The sequence below is a fragment of the Aquarana catesbeiana genome, linkage group LG06 (genome assembly GCF_042186555.1).
Source record: "Aquarana catesbeiana isolate 2022-GZ linkage group LG06, ASM4218655v1, whole genome shotgun sequence".
NCBI lineage: Eukaryota > Metazoa > Chordata > Amphibia > Anura > Ranidae > Aquarana > Aquarana catesbeiana.
The window spans coordinates 368,511,897-368,535,771 of NC_133329.1; the positions used below are offsets into that span (position 1 = coordinate 368,511,897).

General features: G+C 42.8%; 1 protein-coding gene across 2 annotated transcripts in view; it reads right to left on the reverse strand.

Moving 5' to 3' along the window:
• Positions 1-308: 308 nt before the first annotated feature.
• The window catches only part of LOC141147098 (protein mono-ADP-ribosyltransferase PARP15-like), a 51,857-nt gene continuing 28,290 nt past the window's right edge, over positions 309-23,875 (reverse strand). For both annotated transcript variants that reach the window (XM_073634199.1, XM_073634198.1), the window contains 5 exons: positions 22,284-22,456; positions 22,089-22,134; positions 18,420-18,565; positions 12,402-12,576; positions 309-3,919 (listed from right to left, as the gene is read on the reverse strand). In XM_073634199.1, the coding sequence (XP_073490300.1) occupies positions 3,627-3,919; positions 12,402-12,576; positions 18,420-18,565; positions 22,089-22,134; positions 22,284-22,456 (833 nt within the window). In that variant the 3' untranslated portion in view covers positions 309-3,626. The remainder of the gene's footprint in view (positions 3,920-12,401; positions 12,577-18,419; positions 18,566-22,088; positions 22,135-22,283; positions 22,457-23,875) is intronic.

The following is a 23,875-nucleotide window of genomic DNA, read 5'->3' on the forward strand; positions in this document are numbered from 1 at the left end:
CAAAAGTAGTTCCTGCACTACTTTTGCTGATTCAGGTGTGACTTCAATAGAAATCTGTATGAAGCCACACAGATGTCTATCAAGTAGCACCTGAAATCGTGCTGACCTTGCTACTTTGAAATCGGGCTACTTCAAATGAAGTAGCCCGATTTCAAAGTAACATTACTGTGAACCAGGGTGAGGAGACTAGTTTTTTTGGTGCACAAATACATATAGAAATTATAAGATATAAAAAGATATTGCACTTCCCCAAAACTAATTAAAAGAAAGAAAAGAGAAAAAAAAATATATAAAAAAAACCCAACAAGCTCAATAACGTACTTTTATTTTGCCAGCAGAAACAAAATTATGTACATTCATTTACTAGAAAAATTCTACAGGATATATGGTGCTACATTTAGCAAAACAGTTAGCAATTAGATTTTAAGGGTCTTGCTCATAGGAGCTTACAATCTAAAATTTGTCTAAACCTTAGAGTGGACACAGCTTTACTTTCAGTGTATAAAGGGTAACACATCACATTTTTATCCGCAAGATTATAGAAACATACTTAACAGTCTTTCTTACAAAGCATTCCAACAGAATATTAAAAAACGGCACTTATTCAAAACATAACACCCACCACCACCCCACAATCCATACATACATTGGTGACCATTTTCTGCTAGAAGCTGCATTTCTGTGTACATGATTAAGCAATGAGATCAAAGATTAGGTCAGCATATGCTCCCAAACCATGTTTGTAAATAACCCCCAATAGCTTCCAATCTAAAGTCCAAAATGAACTTTCTTTCATTAGAGACAAATGAAATGCCAGCATGTCTTCACTCTAATTCATCCCCAAGGAGTTCTGTTGTGTTGAGGTCAGGACTCTGTCCAGGCCAGTCAAGTTCCTCCACCCCAAACTCACTCATCCATGTATTTATGGACCTTGCTTTGTGCACTGGTCCAAATCATTTGGTGGAGGGGGGATTATAGTGTGGGATTGTTTTTAAGGGTTGGGCTTGGCCCCTCAGTTCCAGTGAAGGGAACATATATTATATATATATATATATATATATATATATATATATATCATCATACCAAGACATTTTGGACAATTTCATGCTTCCAACTTTGTGGGAACAGTTTGGGGGTGGCCCCTTCCTGTTCCAACATGACTGTGCACCAGTGCACAAAGCAAGGTCCATAAAGACATGGATGAGCGAGTTTGGGGTGGAGGAACTTGACTGGCCTGCACAGAGTCCTGACCTCAACCTGATAGAACACATTTTGGCTGAATTAGAGTAAAGACTGTGAGCCAGGCCTTCTCATCCAACATCAGTGCCTGGCCTCACACATGCACTTCTGGAAAAAATGGTCAAACATTGCTATAGACACACTAAACCTTGTGGACAGCCAGCCTCCCAGAAGCTGTTATAACTGCAAAGGGAGGACCAAATCAAATTTTAACCCTACGGACTAAGACTGGGCTGACATTAAAGGTCATGTGTGTGTAAATGCAGGTGTCCCAATAATTTTGGCTAGATAGTGTGTCTGGCAAAATTTACAATGGTGGTGGGACCCTCCTATTCATAACTACTACATTTAGACATAGTTTTAGACCCTGAGAGATGAGACAACTTCTCTACATGAAGCAGCATGTTTGGGAATCAAACCCAGATGATCAGGGATCCTAAGCAGAAGTGCTAACCCCTAAGCCACAGAGCTGCAACATGTGGAAGCCACCTACACATAAATACTCATAAATACTGCATTTCTTTGGACAGGTGATGGAATTACATTACTCAAGAGTTATTCTTCTTGATTTATTCTGTGATATTTGGTGTTTCTTTGTGGGTGAGAGTATAGTGATATTAGTAGTGAATAGTGATATTATCCTCAAATTTTTGGGAATTACATTTTGATTTCTGATGTTGGTACACATATCACATTTTTTGGGCTCAAATTATGAATATTTGGAAATAATAAAAAGCACAAAAAATTGTGACTCATTTTTAAATTTGCATCAGCAATGGTATTGTTTGTGCTTTGTAAAGACACCTGTGTGAGTTTGGGGTAAAGATTGTTGTGAGATGGAGAGTAACAAGTGAAGTGAAAGAGAAAAATATATTTTATCAAAACATTCCACATTCTAGCATTCTTAAAAACAAAATAGATGAGAAAAAACAAAATAGAAGCAGCAACATTGTTGCAAGGAACATTTATTTCAGAGAAAGATACATTTCATTTCAACATTAAAAGTATTTATTGTACCATTAGAATCAATTGGACCATAATAGCGCCAATTTTCATTCTCAAAAAAGCATTTTAGCCAAGCGCTAATTTTGGTATTTACTATAGCGCCTGGTAAAAAAAGACACTGGAGCTAAAATGAGAGCTATTCGCAGGTCTGAGCATGTTCAGTTGTGTTGGCACCTACAGTAGTTGTACAGAAACGGGGAATTTATCTCTTCTCAGACTTTTAAAGATATTTCAGTGTAGAAATCACTTTTTCACACAGTTTAAAACCAGATTATCTTTAAATAATATACTGCATATTTCAGTACCATTTAGGCAATTATATTATGCTCTAAACATTATTTCCATGTGCAATTCTCCAGCTTTTAGCAGAGTAAGGATTTGGGTGCTATTTAGTTTCAGGGAACTATAGTAAATTAGATTTTGGGAGTATTTTCTCACCAGCGCTATAGTGAATACTGTTTTAGCGCTAATTAGCGCTGCTAGCGCTAATCCGCACAAATTTTCGCGAAATTAGCCCCGCGGCGCTATGGTAAATGACCCCCATAGTTTAATGAATCAATCTTAATGTACTACTGTAAAACTCTGTGGCATATGATAGGATTATACAAATTGAAGGCAATAACATTTGATTTAAATGCACTTTATTTACTGGAATGATTAATTGTTTCAAAAAGTCTTAAAGTTTAAAAAACAGAGTATATAAACTAAAGCTAAAAGGCAGATGCCATGGAGTTAAAATCAGAAAATACAACTATACAAATCATTCCAAAAGTATTTGTCACAGAAGAGCATATCTTCAGTAAGCTTAAAATGTTACAAATTGGTGCCTAAGTGCCGGTTCACACAGGGGCGACTTGTCAGGCGACCTAGCCACCTGACAAGTCGCCTCCCGTTCTGTACTATGGAACCGTTCTAATAGGAGCGACGCAAGTCGCTCCGACTTAGAAAAAGGTTCCTGTACTACTTTGGGGGCGACTTGCATAGACTTCTATACAGAAGTTGTTTTGCAAGTTGCCTTGGAAGGTGTGTGCAGGTCGGTGAGGCGACCTGCAAGTCGTGCTGCCCCTGTGTGAACCGGGGCTTAAACAAATGTATAGATAAAATGAAATGTATAGATAAATGAAATATACAGTATTGGCTGCCATTGCTGGCCTCTTTTAAAAATGCAAGTCACATGACTGTCTCTGACTTCAGTACTTTATAAATCATTGTTCCCCAAACCAGTACATGGCATGTGAAGCCAAAACTCCAGCCAGACAACTAGCATGTTCAAAGGTGAAGTTTAGTGAAGTTCTTCCATAAAGTCAGGGCCTTATAGGAGATCCTATATCAGCCTGGTGTATTAGTGTTGGCAGTTTCCTTTGGCAATGTTCTAGGAATCACTAGCAGGATTTGAAAGTGATCAGGTATTCGGGGTAGGCGTAATCATCATGGAACACCACAAAGTACGTTGTTGCTGTCATATTATCTGCCACAGAATCATAGCGGTCACCGGTGGGGTCGTTACTGAGGTGGGGAGGCTCTTTTAACTGGTAGGTTCCTTGACAATATTTTCCAGTTATCACTGCAGCTTGGTAGACATACTTGTGCCCATTGCTGTCAGGAGTAGAATAGGTGTTGCCACAAGAGTAATTTGACCGCACAGCGAAGTATGTGCCGTATCCTTTGGCTGTTCCTGTAAGATCAATGTAAAATAAACCGGTTACACCACCAGCTACTATGAAATATATGTGCTATATACGGTACTTTTAAATGTATCTAAACCTAGGAAGAAAAAAATGAAATATTGCAGCTTACCAGTTCTTAGATTTGGTGTCTGTATTCATTTTCTTTTCCTTCCATTATTTTCACCAGGTAATCCTACCAGTAACAAACTTCCCGTCCTAGGGTGACAACACTCACCATACTGTATCTGTGGAGGAGCAGCGTTGCCACCCTAGTTTAAGAAGTGTGTTAGGACAGAGCTCCTCCCCTCTCTCTATCTTTATGACATAGAAAGATTTATGGACTTGACTCCTCCATGCTCCTTTATATGCACAGAGCTGAAGAAAGTATTTAATACATTTGCCTTCTCTTTGTGCCCAGTCATCCACTCTAGATTATTTTGTAAAGGGCTTACATGCTCAGACCTGACCTTTTTTACTATTAATATATTTGAAGAATTTTTGGGGGTTTGTCCTACTATCTTTTGCAATCTGTCATTCATTTTGGATTTTTGCGTATTTTATTTTCTTTTTACATATTCTGTTATATTCTTTGAAACATTTAAACGCTGATTGTGTTCCTTCATTTTTATATTTTTTAAAAGCTCTTTTCTTATTATTTATAGCTTTTTTAACTTTGGTCGTGAGACACATAGGTTTTATTTTTAACCTTTTAAACTTATTGCCCATGGGAATATACATTGCAGTGAGTTCACATACAGTCGTGTTGAAGAATTCCCATTTCTGTTCTGTGTTCATCAATGCCAATATTCCCTTCCAGTGTAAGTCTTGGAGAGCAGTCCTCATCCTTGGAAAACGTGCTCTCCAGTAACGTGCACGAGAGCAGAGGCTCTCTCGGCTCTCTCTATCCTCGTCGGCTCAGAATCAGCAGCGGGAGCCATTGGCTTCTGCAGCTGTCAATCACAACCAGTGAGGAGGGTGTTCTGTTGTTCAGAGGTGAACTGGGCAGTGAGATAACACTGCAGAGTGCACAAGATGGTGCTGGCTTTCTGGCTATTTTTTGCATTTATTGAACAGATATAACAAAATGCATTCAATGGCATATATAAAAGAGGGAGCAAATAACAGAACCTCTTTGTTAGGTTTTACTTTTTGCAACGTAACCACTTGCTACCCTTAGCACATATCCATAAATCTTTGGGTAATGATGGTTATACCAGGCCCATGGCTGCAGACCCCAGTATTTTTTTTTTCAGCTGTCGATGCTGAATAATGTAGAAGCGATCCTAGTGGCTAAATAGCAGATGGATCGCTTTTACATGTGGTGGAAGGTAGTCCCCCCTCCAGCCGCCTTTCCGGGCTCTCTAGTTCCACTGGGGAGTCCAGGACTGAAGTTCCCTGATCATCTCTATGGTCTAAGAAACTGGAAGTGACAAGGATTTTGTCACTTCTTGTTTCCCCGTTATCGGCTTGTGAAAGCATCTGATTAAACCAATCTCAGTTTGATCAGATGCTTGAGGAGCAGAAGAGAGATCTGGGCTCTATTAGAACCCAGATATCTCAGTAAAGAGGACCTGTCATGGTCCATGCCATCACAAGGGATGTTGTTTATAAATTTAAAAAATAAATAAAGAGACAGTGTAAAAAAAAGTAAAATAAATAATAAAAAAGATAGAGCCTCCCCCCTCCTCTATGCTCATGCGCAAAGGCAAGCACAAATGTACAGTAGGTCCAAACGTGTGAACGGTGAACCACAAATGTGAGACATCATCAGGAACGTTATAGCAAGAGAAATACTTCTAGTGCCAGACCTGTGTAACTCTAAACTGATAACCTGTAAAGGCATTTAAAGCATCGCCTATGTCGTAATTTTTCGCCATTCCATGGGCGTGCACAAAGCGTGACATGTTAGGTATTTATTTACTCGGCGTAACATCATCTTTTATATTTTACCAAAAAATTGTGTATTATGTTGTGTTTTTGTGCATTAAAATTCAATGTAGTGTATTTTTTCCTAAAAATATGCATTTGAAAAACCGCTGTGCAAACATAAAAATTGCAAAACCCGGCATTTTATTCTCTAGGACCTCTGCTTAAAAAACTATATAAATGTTTGAGGCTGCAGATATTAATTCAGTGTGAACAACTGAACTTACTGAAGACAAGTAGACTAAGGACATGGATTACTGGAACCATGTCCTGTGGTCTGATGAGACCAAGATAAACTTATTTGGTTCAGATGGTGTCATGGTCTAGGGCTTCATGAGTGTTGCTGGCACTGGGGAAATACAGTTCATTGAGGGAACCATGAATGACAACATGTACTGTGACACACTGAAGCAGAGCATGATCCCCTCCCTTCGGAGACTGGGCCGCAGGGCAGTATTCCAACATGATGATAACGACCCCAAACACACCTCCAAGACGACCACTGCCTTGCTAAAGAAGTTGAGGGTAAAGGTGATGGACTGGCTAAGCATGACTCCAGACCTAAACCCTATTGAGCATCTGTGTGGCATCCTCAAACGGAAGGTGGAGGAGCGCAAGGTCTCTAACATCCACCAGGTCCGTGATGTCGTCATGGAGGAGTGGAAGAGGACTCCAGTGACAACCTGTGAAGCTCTGATGAGCTCCATGCCCAAGAGGGTTAAGGCAGTGAAGGAAAATAATGGTGGCCACACAAAATATTGACGCTTTAGGCCCAATTTGGACATTTTCACTTAGGGGTGTACACACTTTTGTCGCCAGCGGTTTAGACATTAATGGCTGTGTGTTGAGTTATTTTGAAGGGACAGCAAATTTACACTGTTATACAAGCTGTACACTCACTACTTTACATTGTAGCAAAGTGTCATTTCTTCAGTGTTGTCACATGAAAAGATAGAATAAAATATTTACAAAAATGTGAGGGGTGTACTCACTTTTGTGAGATACTGTATGTGTAAAGCATTTACTACAGTCAGTGTAGATTATCCACTACTATAGCCTTTCTTTTTAAAGCATATATCCAATGTAAAAAAAAAATGTCACTTTGGATAGAGTGGGAAAGGAATAGAACTCCCATAAGTTTAATCAGCTCCATTTGAGTGAGTTTACCCTCGCTTTGTCCTTATGACAATGGTTTCATCAGACAAGAACTAAAGGAAAATCTCTAAACAGCAACACAGACATAAATAAAAATTCTTATTGTTAGTTTATAAGGGAAAAGCTTCTGTTAGGTATTTATTGCCATATGTGTCCCTCCTGCAGAGTTTCCCTCACTTTCTGTCTAGGTAAACCATTGTGAACATTACAGTAGGTGAAGCGACATTCCTATTAGGCTAGGTTCACAGCTATGTGGTGTGGGAATCGCAGCGATCTGTGCACACTTCCCACACCACATGCATATCGCACTGCCCTTGTGATCTGCTGTGAGTATCAATACAAAGTTAACAACATCCCAAATGCAGGACGCAAACGCAGCGCGTTTGCCTGCACAGAATTGCAGTGTACAAAATGACCATGCGGTCTGGTTGCCGTGCGGCTCAAAAAAGTGCATACACTTCTAGGGTGTAATGCGGTGCGTTTTGAGCCTATTCAAAATGAATGGGCTCAAATTGCACCGCACTCAATCTCATGTGAATTGAATGAGAATATGGTGCGGTTGCTGTGCAATTGATTAGACACAGGGCTTTTTTTCAGCTGGAACTTGGTGGAACTAAGTTCCACCACCTTTGGCTCAGGCCCTCTGCTCCCTGCTCGCCACTATCACTTGTAAACACAGAAGTCTGGTTTCTGTGTTTACAAGTGACAGCTTGTCTCCCAATGGCTCCAACAGATCTGATCTCCTGAGCAGCTCCCCCTGAGTTCAGGATGGGGACAAGGGAGATGCAGGTTCCCGGGGTGCAGTGCAGATGTCGACACCCCACTGGATGGTCTCCCTGCAAGTGAGAGGCAAAGCCACCTACAGTGGGCGAGGAGGTACTAGAGCCGACTTGAAGCTTCAGTTTAATACAGCATAAAAAGTAAGACATGTAAGAGATGGTGGAGCGAAGATGGGGGCAGTAGAGGGGGAGGGTTGTATGTGGAGGACATACCTGAAGAGGAGTGAAAGTGTAATGTGGATGGGGGGTGCAGAGGTAAGCAGCTGGGGAAGGAGGCTGAATGCTGCACTCTGTGTGTAGCGCACCCCTGAACTCTTCACTATGTACGTAGCGCACCCCTGAACTCTGCACTAACACCCCCCAAACTGTTCACTTTGTATGTAATGCACTCCAGGTATTTAATGCCCCTATAACCACTTCCCGCCCAGCCTATAGCAAAATGACTGGGCGTCATATGATGTCCTTCGGGATAACAGCTGTCGGGGGCGCGCAACGTGGTGATCGGTGGTGCAGTGTTTCAGTCTGACACACCGCTACACCAATCTTGGTATCCAGTCACGGCTGATCACGATGTCAACAGGAAAAGCCGTTAATCGCTTTTCCTCACTCGCGTCTAACAGACGCGAGTAGAGGAGAGTCGTTCGACGGCTCTCCTGACGGGGGGGTCTGCACTGATTGTTTATCAGCACAGCCCCCCCCTTGGATGCCCACACTAGACCACCAGGGAAGCCGCCAGGACCACCAGGGAAGGGGGCAACATCTGGATGGCCAGGTATGTACCCCATGGCCATCCACATGTGCAAATTATGCCCACACTGTGCCAACCAGTGCCCACAAATGTACTTATTTACAAAAAATTTTTACAGAAACAAAGAAAAACTTTTTTTTTTTTTTAATTTTTGGTCTTTTTTTATTTGTTGCGCAAAACATAAAAACCGCAGAGGTGATCAAATACCACCAAAAGAAAGCTCTATTTGTGGGAACAAAATGATAAAAATTTGTTTGGGTACAATGATGTATGATCGCGCAATTGTCATTCAAATTGCGACAGCGCTGAAAGCTTTGCTTTGCTTGGGCAGGAAGGTGTCTAAGTGCCTGGTATTGAAGTGGTTAAGACCCTGCCACTGTTAGTGAAATTTGTCCACACTATTCACTATTTGGTGCAGTTTGGAGGGTGTATGCGGGGGTTTTGAGGGGTCGTTGCGTTCCTGCAACTATTTCCTGAGAAAAAAAGCCCTGATTAGACATGAGGTTCATAGTGTGAACTGAGCCTAATGAAGCCGTACCTAGCAGTTGAAACCTGACAGGGGTTTTAATCCTTCAAAATAGTGCATGCCCTTTAACAAGTACAACTGTTGGGATAAGCTACAAGCTATTAACCTCATACAGAATGTTTTAATAGATCAAGCTAAAGACTTGCATTACAGAATGAAGCCATAAAGCACAACCATTGGGCTCCACTGCAAAATAGGAAACAGATCCTGCATTTGTAATCAGCAAATATGGATGATGTACATACACTATATTATCAAAAGTATTGGGACACCATAGGGCAACATTGAGTTGGCTCACCCTTTGCAGCTATAACAGCTTCAACTCTTCTGGGAAGGCTGTCCACAAGGTTTAGGAGTGTGTCTTTGGGAATGTTTGACCGTTCTTCCAGAAGTGCATTTGTGAGGTCAGACACTGATGTGGACGAGAAGGCCTGGCTTGCAGTCTCATCTTTAATTAATGCCAAAGGTGTTCTATCGGGTTGAGGTCAGGACTCTGTGCAGGCCAGTCAAGTTCCTCCACCCCAAACTCACTCATCCATGTCTTTATGGACCTTGCTTTGTGCACTGGCCCAAATTATTTGGTGGAGTGGGGATTATGGTGTGGGGTTGTTTTTCAGGTGTTGGGTTTGGCCCCTTAGTTCCAGTGAAGGAAACTCTTAAGCATACCAAGACATTTTGGACAATTTCATGCTCCCAACTTTGTGGGAACAGTTTGGGGATGGCCCCTTCCTGTTCCAACATGACTGCACACCAGTGCACAAAGCAAGCTCCATAAAGACATGGAGAGTTTGGGGTGGAGGAAATTGACTGGCTTGCACAGAGTCCTGACCTCAACCCAATAGAACACCTTTGTAATGAATTTGGGAGTAGGAAAAACCAGGCCTTCTCATCCACATCAGTGCCTGACCTCACAAATGCGCTTCAGGAACAATGGTCAAACATTCCCATAGACACACTCCTAAAGCTTATGGACAGCCTTCCTAGAAGTTGAAGCTGTTATAGCTGCAAAGGGTGGGCCAACTCAATATTGAACCTTATGGACTAATGCTGGCCATACACTATACGAAAAATCGGCCGAAAAATCGTTCGTATAGACACTTCGTTCGTTTTTCGGCAAGTTAATGGGCACAAATCGATAATCGTTTGTGACGTTTTTGTGGGAAAAAAACGAACGGGAAGTTTGGAAAATTTCTGCCGAACGTACGATAAATTGCAAGGTTAATGTGTTTCCCGTCCGAACTGTCTGCACTAGGTATATGTAAAAAAACGAACAAAAAATTATTTATTCATGTCCACTGAACAATTTATCGGTCATTATATGATGGCACGATCGTTTGCGGTCACGGTCGAACGTTCGTTTTTCGAAAATGGGTTCGGCCGATTTTCTGTATAGTGTATGGCCAGCATTAGACTGGGATAAATGTTCATGTGCGTGTGAAGGCAGGTGTCCCAATATTTTTGATAATATAGTGTATATAAATACAAACTAAACGCACGCTATGGTGGCCTGCCTCGCTGGCCAGTAGGATTGTGCAGGAGGCCAGGCAAGCAAGAATATTTATTTCCCCTGTCAGCTCTGCTCTTTCTGTCTTTGTTTTCTTTGAAATCACAATAAAACCACCAGCTTCATTTTCTGCCCAATTATTGTGACCTGCTGTGTATCATTCGGCCCCTTTCACATGGGTGGACCAATCAGTTTTTTAGGTGGACCTGATCGGACCATTCATTGCCCTCTATCCGTTAACACCCAGTGACCTCCGATCTGATCCTATCTGCTAAAAAAAATACGGATAGGGATTGGATTGGATGACAGTCAAATGTAAACACACAGGCAGTCCGTTTACATCCGTCTGCCCATAGAGGACAGCAGGCTGTGTCTGTGTCTGCTCTGCATAAGCGAAGTGGACACGGACAAGCCATCCGCCCGCTCAGCAGAAATCAACAGACAAATTTCTCGCTGAGCAGGCAGATCCTAGCAGAGTTCTCCCAATGTGAAAGTGGCCTTCCTCTTGCTGCACATCTACCTTCCCTTTGCTCATCTATGGTCTAATTCAGTCCTGTTGACTCTTTTCTGCCCTTCATACCCACAATGTGCTCCTTCCGTCTTCTGTTTCCTGCTTTCCACACATGACCTGGATCCTCTGACACTGTGTCAAAGGACCTTTTCTTTTTGCTTTGTATTTCACAGGTTCCGCTCTCTTTCTATGATCACCCCAAATCCATCTTATGGTTTTCATAACAGAGCCCAGCAGACTTCAGTCAGTTATGTGTGTGAGCTGCGCACATGCAGGAGGAACAGGAACATTCAAGCAAGGAGAATAGAAGCCTCCCTACAATTACTGCCCTTGTCTTACTCATCTTGCTGACTTTGTCAGTCTGCATCCATAGTTCTATTCGGGACCAGGCATATTGCAGTGGAGCATGTCTTAGATTTGCAGGACTGTCCTAGGCTTTAACCAAAATCCCAGTGTCCCGTGGGTCCAGGACATGTCCCACTGCTGGTTTCTGGAATTCTTGGTCGAGCACCTGACTGCGGATGCTTGCTGGCAACATTAGCAAGATGGGTGGGAGCTCTCCCTGCATGCACGTTCCTCCTGCAAGTGTGCATGTACATAACTGATCAAGTAAGTCTGCTGGGCTCTGTTATGAAAATCATGAGATGAGAGTTGGGAGATCTGAGGAGGAGAATGGAACCTGTGGAATAACGAGCAAAGGAAAAAGATCCTTTGACACAGTGTCAGAACATCCAGGTCATGGGTGGGGGGCAGAAGGCAGTAGGAGCACATTTTGGATATGAAGGGAGGAAAGAAGTCATTGGGACTAGATGGGAATCCTCGTCAATCCATTTGGTTTAAAATAGAAATGAGAGGCAAAACATTTGTGTATAGATATAAAAAAACAAACATTATAAATACCTTTTTTCCCCTTTGTTATAAGTGATCACTTTTCCTCTCCGTTGTTTTCTGCTGCAAAAGAACTAGGGGAGGAGGACACTGAACCTCCCAGACAGTGACTGGCTGTACAGGGACTGGGTGTCAGGACAAGTCTGATCATCTCCCAACACAGCTGGAGAACTGACCACGATGTGTTCTCCTGCTTGGTGTGGTCAATTTCTAATAGGAAAGAAAGGGGACTGGCAGGAACACCAGGGATTTTACACAAGGGAAGCGATACAAAGAGAACAGGATCATTTTCATACATGTACATGGTACAGCAGGCAAATATCAGGAATGTGAAATGTTGCGTTTCCATATTCTTTAAGTTGGTGGGTTTTTATTGTAGTTTAGATGGAGAAAATGGCAGGAGGATCAGTTGGGTGGTACGCTTCTGTGTCTCATCTGAAATGATTGTCTTACCGTGCACTCCACTGTAACTGCGATTGAAGCCTCCTTGGTTAATGTTTTTGATATTGTCAAAAGCTGTACCATGGTAAAGATGACGTATATTGCGCTTTCCTGGATTTTTTCGATCCACGGCCATTTTGTTAATCCAGAAGCTCTGCCACAGTTTCACGTGCTGAATCCTTGCAATCTGCAAACAGAGACAAAAAAGTTTTTTTTTCTCTTTTTTAGAATTTCTTATTTGATTAAGAGTTCCCATTCTCATAAGCAATGAAAGAAGAATTCTATGCTGCAGTTTTCTTGTGTTATCACTGGAGACACAGAACATACAGTATCTCACAAAAGTGAGTACACCCCTCACATTTTTGTAAATATGTTATTATATCTTTTCATGTAAGAAATGTAATGGCCATAGCAGCACTTATCTTTTCATGTGACAACACTGAATAAATGACACTTTGCTACAATGTAAAGTAGTGAGTGTACAGCTTGTATAACAGTGTAAATTTGCTGTCCCCTCAAAATAACTCAACACACAGCCATTAATGTCTAAACCACTGGCAACAAAAGTGAGTACACCCCTAAGTGAAAGAGTCCAAATTGGGCCTAATTAGCCATTTTCCCTCCCCGATGTCATGTGACTCGTTAGTGTTACAAGGTCTCAGGTGTGAATGGGGAGCAGGTTTGTTAAATTCGGTGTTATCGCTCTCACTCTCTCTAATGCCGTGTACACACAGGCGGACTTTTCGACCAGACTAGTCTGATGAACTTTCCGACGGATTTTCCACGGACTTTTGACGGACTTCCAACTGACTTTTTAACGAACGGACTTGCCTACACACGATCACATCAAAGTCCGACGGATTCGTACGTGATGACGTACACCGGACTAAAATAAGGAGGTTGATAGCCAGTAGCCAATAGCTGCCCTAGCATCGGTTTTTGTCTGACAGACTAGCATACAAACGAGCAGATTTCTGGGTCCGGCGGAGCTACGACGTAAAGATTTGAAGCATGTTCCAAATCTAAAGTCCGTCAGATTTTCGACTGGAAAAGTCCGCTGAAGGTCCGATGAAGCCCACACACGATCTGATTGTCCGCCGGACTCGGTCCGTCGGACCAGTCCGGTCGAAAAGTCTGACTGTGTGTACTCTGCATTACTGGTCACTGGAAGTTCAACATGGCACCTCATGGCAAAGAACACTGAGGATCTGAAAAAAAGAATTAATGCTCTACATAAAGATGGCCTAGGCTATAAGAAGATTGCCAAGACCCTGAAACTGAGCTGCAGCATGGTGGCCAAGACCATACAGTGGTTTAACAAGACAGGTTCCACTCAGAACAGGCCTCGACCAAAGACATGTTGACCAAAGATTGAGTGCGCATGCTCAGCATCAAATCAAGAGGTTGTCTTTGGGGACATCGATGTATGAGTGCTGCCAGCATTGCTTCACAGGTTGAAGGGGTGGGGGGTCAGCCTGCCAGTGCTCAGACTATACGCCGCACACTGCATCAAATTGGTCTGCATGGCTGTTAAATTTGGTGTTATCACTCTCAGTCTCTCATACTGGTCACTGGAAGTTCAACATAGCACCTCATGGCAAAGAACTCTCTGAGGATCTGAAAAAAAGAATAGTTTCTCTAAATAAAGATGGCCTAGACTATAAGAAGATTGCCAAGACCCTGAAACTGAGCTTCAACATGAAGGCCAATACCATACAGCGGTTTAACAGGACAGGTTCCACTCAGAAGTTGAGTGCATGTGCTCAGCGTCATATCAAGAGGTTGTCTTTGGGGACATAGACGTATGAGTGCTGCCAGCATTGCTGCAGAGGTTGAGGGGGTGAGGTCAGCCTGCCAGTGCTCAGACCATACGCCGCACACTGCATCAAATTGGTCTGCATGGCTGTCGTCCCAGAGGGAAGCCTCTTCTAAAGATGATGCACAAGAAAATCCTTAAACAGTTTGCAGAAGACAAGCAGACTAAGGGCATGGATTACTGGAACCATGTCCTGTGGTCTGATGAGACCAAGATAAACTTATTCAGATGGTGTCATGCATGTAGGGCAGCAACCAGGTGAGGAGTACAAAGACAAGTGTGTCTTGCCTACAGTCAGGCATGGTGGTGGGAGTGTCATGGTCTGGGGCTGCATGAGTGCTGCCAGCACTGGGGAGCTACAGTTCATTGAGGGAACCATGAATGCCAACATGTACTGTGACATACTGAAGCAGAGCATGATCCCCTCCCTTTAGAGACTGGGCCGCAGGGCAGTATTCCAACATGATTACGACCCCAAACACACCTCCAAGACGACCACTGCCTTGCTAAAGAAGCTGAGGGTAAAGGTGATGGACTGGCCAAGCATGTCTCCAGACCTAAACCCTATTGAGCATCTGTGGGGCATCCTCAAACGGAAGGCGGAGGAGTGCAAGGTCTCTAACATCCACCAACTCCGTGATGTCATCATAGAGGAGTGGAAGAGGACTCCAGTGGCAACCTGTGAAGCTCTGGTGAACTCCATGCCCAAGAAGTTTAAGGCAGTGCTGAAAAATAATGGTGGCCACACAAAATTTTTACACTTTGGGCAGAATTTTTTTTTTTTTGGCCTGAAGAAATGACACTTTGCTACAATGTAAACTAGTGAGTGTACAGCTTGTATAACAGTGTAATTTTGCTGTCCCCTCAAAATAACTCAACACACAGCCATTAATGTCTAAACCGCTTACAACTAAAGTGAGTACACCCCTAAGTGAAAGTGTCCAAATTGGGCCCAGTGTGTCAATATTTTGTGTGGTCACCTGAATTTTCCAGTACTACCTTAACCCTCTTGGGCATTGAGTTCACCAGAGCTTCACAGGTTGCCATTGGAGTCCTCTTCCACTCCATGAGGACATCACGGAGCTGGTGGATGTTAGAGACCTTGCGCTCCTCCACCTTCCGTTTGAGGATGCCCCACAGATGCACAATAGGGTTTAGGTCTGGAGACATGCTTGGCCATTCCATCACCTTTACCCTCAGCTTCTTTAGCAAGGCAGTGGTCATCTTGGAGGTTTGGGGTTGTTATCATGTTGGAATACTGCTTTGTGGCCCAGTCTCCGAAGGGAGGAGATCATTGTCTGCTTCAGTATGTCACAGTACATGTTGGCATTCCTGGTTCCCTCAATGAACTGTAGCTCCCCAGTGGTGGCAGCACTCATGCAGCCCCAGACCATGAGACTCCCACCACCGTGCTTGACTGTAGGCAGGACACACTTGTCTTTGTACTCCTCACTTGGTTGCCGCCACACAAGCTTGACACCATCTGAATGAAATACATTTATCTTGGTCTCATCAGACCACAGGACATGGTTCCAGTAATCCGTGTCCTTAGTCTGCTTGTCTTCAGCAAACTGTTTGCAGGCTTTCTTGTGCATCATCTTTAGAAGAGGCTTCCTTCTGGCATGACAGCCATGCAGACCAATGTGAAGCAGTGTGTGGTGTATGGTCTAAGCACTGACAGGCTGACCCTCCACCCCTTAAACCTCTGAAGCAATGCTGACAGCACTCATATGTCTATTTTCCAAAGACAACCTCTGAATATGACATTGAGCACGTGCATTCAACTTCTTTGGTCGACCATGGCGAGGCCTGTTCTGAGTGGAACCTGTAGTGTTAAACCGCTGTATGGTTTTGGCCACCATGCTGCAGCTCAGTTTCAGGGTCTTGGCAATCTTCTTATGGCCATCTTTATGTAGAACAACAATTATTTTTTCAGATCCTCAGAGAGTTCTTTGCCATGAGGTGCCATTTTGAACTTCTAGTGACCAGTATGAGAGAGTGAGAGCGATAACACCAAATTTAACACACCTGCTCCCCATTCACACCTGAGACCTTGTAACACTAACGAGTCACATGATACCGGGGAGGGAAAATGGCTAATTGGGCCCAATTTGGACATTTTCACTTAGGGGTGTACTCACTTTTGTTGCCAGCGGTTTAGACATTAATGGCTGTGTGTTGAGTTATTTTGAGGGGACAGCAAATTTACACTGTTATACCAGCTGTACACGCACTACTTTTTTACAGTGTTGTCACATGAAAAGATATAATAAAATATTTACAAAAATGTGAGGGGTGTACTCACTTTTGTGAGATACTGTATACCTTACACAAAACTTTAAACGATACAAGTGAAATAAATATATACATATACACAAAGGCGAATATGAAAGGAAAAATACTAATGCGCACAACCTAGACTCACCCAAATAAACAAAATAAGGACCAGAGAACCTGCCAACATATAAAAGTGTTCACTGGAAGTTCAACATGACTCCTCATGGCAAAGAACTCTCTGAGGATCTGAAAAAAAAGATTGTTGCTCTACATAAAGATGGCCTAGGCTATAAGAAGATTGCCAAGACCTTGAAACTGAGCTGCAGCACGGTGGCCAAGACCATACAGAGATTTAGCAGGACAGGTTCCACTTAGAACAGGCCTCGCCATGGTCGACCAAAGAAGTGGAGTGCATGTGCTCAGCGTCCTATCTAGAGGTTGTCTTTGGGAAATGGACGTATGAGTGCTGCCAGCATTGCTGCAGAGGTTGAAGGGGTGGGGGTCAGTCTGTGAGTGCTCAGACCATACGCCGCGCACTGCATCAAATTGGTCTGCATGGCTGTCATCCCAGAAGGAAGCCTCTTCTAAAGATGATGAACAAAAAAAAAGTCTGCAAACAGTTTGCTGAAGACAAGCAGACTACTGTCCTGTACACACGACCGATTTTGCCGTCGGAATAAACTCCGAAGGTTTCTCCGACGGAACTCAGATGGAATTCTGCTCAAGTGGTCTTGCTTACACACGGTCACACCAAAGTCTGACCATCCAGAACGCGGTGATGTACAACACGTACAACGGGACTATAAAAAGGAAGTGCAATAGCCAGTAGCCAATAGCTTCCGTCTCATACTTGCTTCAGAGCATGCATCGTTTTTGGAACGTCGGAACAGCATGCAGACGAGCGGGTTTCCCGATAGTAATTAGTTCGGTCAGAAAAATTTAGAACATGTTCACTATCTAAGTCCGTCTGAATTTTTGACAGAAAAAGTCAGATGGAGCATACACACGGTCGGAAAATAAGATGAAAAGCTCCCATCTGACTTTTTCTGACGGACATTTCGCTCGTGTGTACGCGGCAAAAGGACATGAATTACTAGAACCATGTCCTGTGGTCTGATGAGACCAAAATAAATGTATTTGGTTTAGATGGTGTCATGCGTGTGTGGCGGCAACCAGGTGAGGAGTACAAAGACAAGTGTGTCTTGCCTACAGTCAAGCACGGTGGTGGGAGTCTCATGGTCTGGGGCTGCATGAGTGCTGCCGTCACTGGGGAGCTACAGTTCATTGAGGGAACCATGAATGCCAACATGTACTGTGACATACTGAAGCAGAGCATGATCCCCTCCCTTCGGAGACTGGGCCGCAGGGCAGTATTCCAACATAACGACCCCAAACACACCTCCAAGATGACCACTGCCTTCGAAAGAAGCTGAGGGTAAAGGTGATGGACTGGCCAATCAAGTCTCCAGACCTAAACCCTATTTAGCATCTGTGGGGCATCCTCAAATGGAAGGTGGAGGAGCGCAAGGTCTCTAACATCCACCAGCTCTGTGATGTCGTCATGGAGGAGTGGAAGAGGACTCCAGTGGCAACCTGTGAAGCTCTGGAGCACTCTATGCCCAAGAGGGTTAAGGCAGTGCTGGAAAATAATGGTGGCCACACAGAATATTGACACTTGGGGCCCAATTTGGACATTTTCACTTAGGGGTGTACTCACTTTTGTTGCCAGTGGTTTAGACATTAATGGCTGTGTGTTGAGTTATTTTGAAGGGACAGCAAATTTACACTGTTATACAAGCTGTACACTCACTACTTTACATTGTAGCAAAGTGTCATTTCTTCAGTGTTGTCACATGAAAAGATAGAATAAAATATTGGCATCTCACAGCTTATTAACTGGTAAAATCAGAATGGCAATAATGAACAACATAAATAACCTTCAGGACTTGAAATGATCCTGGTGTTGAAGATGCCATAAAGTCATTTTTGACTTTTTTGAATTCTTCTGAATCCTCCCGCAGAGTCACTTCCAAAAATTCTGATGTTCCGATGTTCGTCCATGTTAATGGGTACTGAATCTTAACTGTAACAGAAAGGATGGAGAAGAGGCAGGTATACATTACATGATATATAGAATTGCCTTTAAATTAATAAAACCTTAGTGTACATAAGGGCCTGTGTATATAGGCTTTAGGCTGGGTTCACAATAATGTGAAATGAATGGTAGTTTCTCCGCATCCAGATCACATGTCAGAAGATTGTGACTGGCTCTCAATGGAGCCGGTTCACACAACTCCGGAGCGGCTCCAGGGCGAATTGCACAGGAGCCCTGTACGTCTTCTGGTCTGTTTCAGGTCCGAATCCAGTCAAAAATTCGAACCTGAAATGGTAAACAGGGAAGCACCGAACCCATGGTGTGAGCCGCTCCACACAGCAGCGTGAACCCAGCCTTAAGGCCCGTACACGCGATAAGAAAATTGGAAGTTAAATTTCATCCGACGAACGATCTGACGATTTTCAGATCGTTGGTATAGTGCTTTCAACAGCCGATTTCAAATTTTCTTATGACAAAAACGGAATGTGCAGGCTATAAAATTTTAATTGTACGTGAACACAATGTCCGATTTTCATTTAATTAGTACGGTTTTTGTCTGAAAAAAATCGTAAGAGCAAGACTACACATGCTCAGAAACAAAAGAATACATACAAAACAATTAAACGCAGTTGTATTCTGTCATACGAGAATGTTCATGTATTGGGTAACCTCTTCACTTTCGATATGAGACTAGCATGCAACAAATAAACGGACGAACGTTTGTCCGAAAATCTGATTGTGTGTACAAGGCTTTAGACTTGTGTTGATGGCCTCAGTTCAAGATGCTTCTGAGAGCATTCAGAATTCACTGACAGGTGCATCTGACTTACTTCAGGCAAGTTTTGAATTCCATTGGATTTGCGTGTGAATGCAATACTCATCTGGCGTGAAAAAAAGCCCATTGTCACAGTCCCTAATAATATTATAAGCTCTGATACTGCTAAATACAAAACTTCAGTTAAAGGACCAGTATATCCAAAAGTGTTATTTTAATTATTGATTGATTCTTCTGGATTGGCCTGGCTCATTAAATGTCTGGCATATTCCAACAGTGAGATCTCCCTGCCTTATTTTACTTTTCATCTTGGTTGAGGATACACTAAATTATTATATCTTAAAATAAATTTCCTCCATGAAATTGATAGCTGTCAGATTATGTATTTACACTTGGGCTTGTTTACACAAGTGGAAGCCCCTGCCAGTGCCACGATCCATGATGGATTGCTTTTCAGAGGGCGGTTAACAGGTAAGGAGATGAAATGTCTCCTCCTCAGAACCTGTTTTAACCTTGGTCAGAGGGTCGCACATTTTTATTTATAATCAGTGGTGTCAGTAGTCTTAAGCCTCGTACACACGATCGGATTTTCCGCAGACAAAACCTCTGACTTTTGTCTGAAGGTGCATGCCTGGATTTTGTCTTGCATACAAACGGTACACAATTGTCGGCCAACAAACACGAACGTAGTGACGTACTAGACGTACTACGAGCCGAAAATGAGGGAGTTCAATTGTCAGGCGCCACTCTTTGTGCTCCTTCTGTTAATTTTGTGTTAGTAGAAGTTTGGGGAGTGTTGATTCACGCTTTTAATATCGCACATTTCATTTCGCACTTTTCAGTTTGTTTCTGAATGGCCATATCTGTATGTTGCGGAATCCTAGGAGGTAACGTGTTATTATTGACCTTGGAGTTATTGCTTTGACCCAAGTCCAGTCCAGGAACAGGAGGAGGAGGATTTCTTGGACCAAAAATTGTTTGCTTTATTAATCGTGACCAATTATGTCATATGCCTTTGCTGCAGGAGCTCCAGGAGAAAAATCCGGATGATTTTCGGAATTATCTCCGGATGACGGACCCCTGCTTTCACCAGCTCTTGGCATTGTTGACCCCCTATATTAAGAAGCAGGACACATTCATGAGGCTTTTATTTTATTTTTTGGTTGAATAATAACGATTTGATTTGGTATATTTTCTATATTTTTGGATGCATAGAATGCACTTTTTGGTTAAGTTCTATTGGCAGATAGCATGTCTAATTTTATTTGTTTTCTTTTTTTAATGAACAATAAAAAAATTGTGTAGAATAATACTTGGCTATGTGTTTTACTTCAAATGACAGTTTGGGAGTAGGCAGTTACATTTAAAAAATACAACGTAAAACTAGCAAGGGACACCAACATAGATGTATCTTTGATTTTAAAAACTACGGGATAATGGTGTTGTGGTAACTTGCACCAAAAAAAAAAAAAGCTTATTATAGATATCACTAGGAAAAAAAAGCCTTTGAAAATTTGTTTGCAATAACTCCATCAGTATCACCAGCAAAGCAGCTTCATTATTATTCCATTAAAGAAGAAGAGAATTGTGCGCTGCATTTCGAGATTTCATAATTTGCTGCGTCACGAATGTTAATTCTCCATTACGAACGCTAGTTTACAAGACCGACCGCTTCTGGCTCGTCCTTGCTTCCGAGCATGCGTGTTTGTACTTTGGACTTTTGCCAGACGGACTTGTGTACACATGCTCGGAAAATCCAACAACAGACAATTGTCTGACAGAGCGTACAAACGGTCGGATTTTCCGCCAACAGCCTGTCATCACACATTTCATGTCGGAAAATCCAATCGTGTGTACAAGGCTTAAAGCTGGATACACACTATACAACTTTTGTTGTTGGATTTCCTTTAGATTTACCTTCAATCATGTTGTGGAAGGGCCTGCCTGATTGCATACAAATTGAAAGTGTTTAGGTTTGACCCCATATTATATGGTTTTGGTAAATCTAAAGGAAAAAAATCTAAAGGGAATTGTATAGTGTGTATCCAGCTTTAGGCCCCTTTTACACGGGCTTTCTGATCAGTTCCGCCTGTCAGTTTTTCAGAGGGACCTGATCGGACGCTCCATTCACCTGCTATGAAGTGGTGGATGTCAGCGGTGACATGTCCGCTGACACCCGCTGCTATCCGATCCTGTCTGACAAATCCAGACGGATGGTGTCCCTATTTTCCATCCGTCTGGCGGATCGGATGAAAATAGACAGACGGTCCATTTTCTTCCTATCTCCCAATAGCAGAGAGCGGAACTCTGACAGGCCTGTCTCTGCACAGTGAGTGGGGATGGACCTGCTCAGCGGAGATCAGCGGATCAATCCCCTGCTGAGCAAAGCAGAGTCCATCAAACAGACAAGTGAAAGGACCTATTTATAGTGGTTTTTGTTGCCTTGATTATTGTCCTGCACAAGCACAGAGACCCAATTATAAAGAGTGAGGCAAAGATGGGAACTTCAGCACTGCAGTCTCAACCAGATTACAAGCCTGTGGGTCATTTGGTCACCAGTGACCAGATCAAGTGAAAGGTCAAAATCAGGTGTGCTAACCCTTTTTAATCAGGACTGCAGGGTGTCTCCATCATGTGATCAGTGATGATTAACAGTTTCAATGGGCTTTGGGGGGTCCAAGGTTTTTAATGCACTGGGTTTGCCCTGATTTTCTTTATTCATTTTTCAATACATACCTTGCGCTTGTATTGCTGCTAAAATTCTTTCCTCCCGTTGAATTGCCTAAACAGATACACATAAAGCTTTAAGTTTGGACAGTTGAAAAGATGATATACATACATTATATAAGCAATGGAACATAACACCCCACACACCAAGATTTCACAATGCCAAGATCTGTGAATAATTCCATGAAGTTTGATTATAATTACCTGGATTTCAGTGCATTTGGCTTGGAAAACTTTAAGGTAGGTCTTGTAAATCTTTTCTTGAAAGACAATGATGCTGATTCTTTCAAGAGTTGGAACCAATGCCTCCAGTAAGTAATTCAAAACGCTGTTCAATATTGCCTTAATGGATGCTTCGGGGTCAACACGAGCCATGCCTTAGAAAATATATAATAAAATAAATACAAAATAGTAATAATGAAAGCATATTTCAACTCAACGAGTTTCTGTTTTTGTCAGCTTGGCATTAATTGGCTTCCTGTTACTTATTGTTGTGAAAAGTTTATCCCTAAAAAATAATTGACTGACTTCCTAAAAAGTTTTTGGACAATCATATTTTTTATAGAATAGAAAATGGTTAAAACCCCTGTGAATTATTTCTTTTTTTGCTATGTGTCCCGAGGGATTTCTCATCACTTTTTGTACTGGTGACAATGTTCACAGGACTAAAAAACCCAACAAGGTTGTTAACCACCCCTTACTCTTTACAAAATGTAAAACTAGTTTTAGCTATATTATGGTTCCTTACATTCTCTATCCAAACCTATAAACATAGTGTAGCAAAGTCTTTAGCCTCTTCCAGTCTAATGAGGAGGACCTCCAAGGCCAAAGATAGCTGACATCCTTCAATATGTAGTGGGTTGTGAGGCATAGTGGGTGCAAAGATGGTAAAAGTCATTGAGCACCAGACACTTCTTGGATGTAAAACAGGTTTTATTTCTTTTAACAGTCCTTTTTGCATTTTTGGGGGAAGAGGATTAGGGCCAGGACACCCTTAAGTAGTTGTAGATTCAATTGGCAGACTCCGAGACTTCAATAGGAGGACAGCTGTACAGGTAAAGGCCCCAGCAAGGCGCCACATCCGCACATGCAGGAATGCTGTCTCCTATGGCAATAGTCTTTAACAGTTCCTAACGCAAACGTAACAGTTCTTTCACCTTCACTAAAACTTCTCCTTGTAGTTCTTCAACACTGAGCTCCCGGTCTCTCACTAGACCCACTGATTCACTGACTCTGAATCCCTTGAGCTTCTCCAATCTTTGCGGCGGTATCTCCCTCAAGCATCACCCACGCTTCCCTGCTGGGTCCCTAGCTTGGCACTCCAGATACTCCTCAAGCTTCACCCCTGCTGACCGGCTCAGTCCCTGGCTTGACATACAAGGCTGCTCTGCAAGCGTCACCTCCTCTAGTTGGGTCCCTGACTTGATCACCGCCTGAAGTTTCCCAATTCTCCACCGTGCCCATTCGGTGAGAATACTGCTCCGGTACTTGCTTCAGTTACTCACTGTGGTCCCTGGTAAAGGTGGTTGGTCCTTTAGTGGCGACAGCTCCCCTTCTGCCTCCGATCAGGACAGGTTCTCCGGCCTAGCAGAACTGTCACTTTTGGCTGGATTGCAAGCCGTAATCCCAAACCTGCGCTTCCCTCTTACTTCTGGATGAGCCCTCACACAGCCTGGCAGCCAGAAGCACCCAGGAAAGGGCCAAATCTCTGGCCTAGCAGCCGGGACATATGACACACCTCCACCCAGACAGCCGTCAAGGTGGCATAGATCACCTGACTCCACACAAATATATAG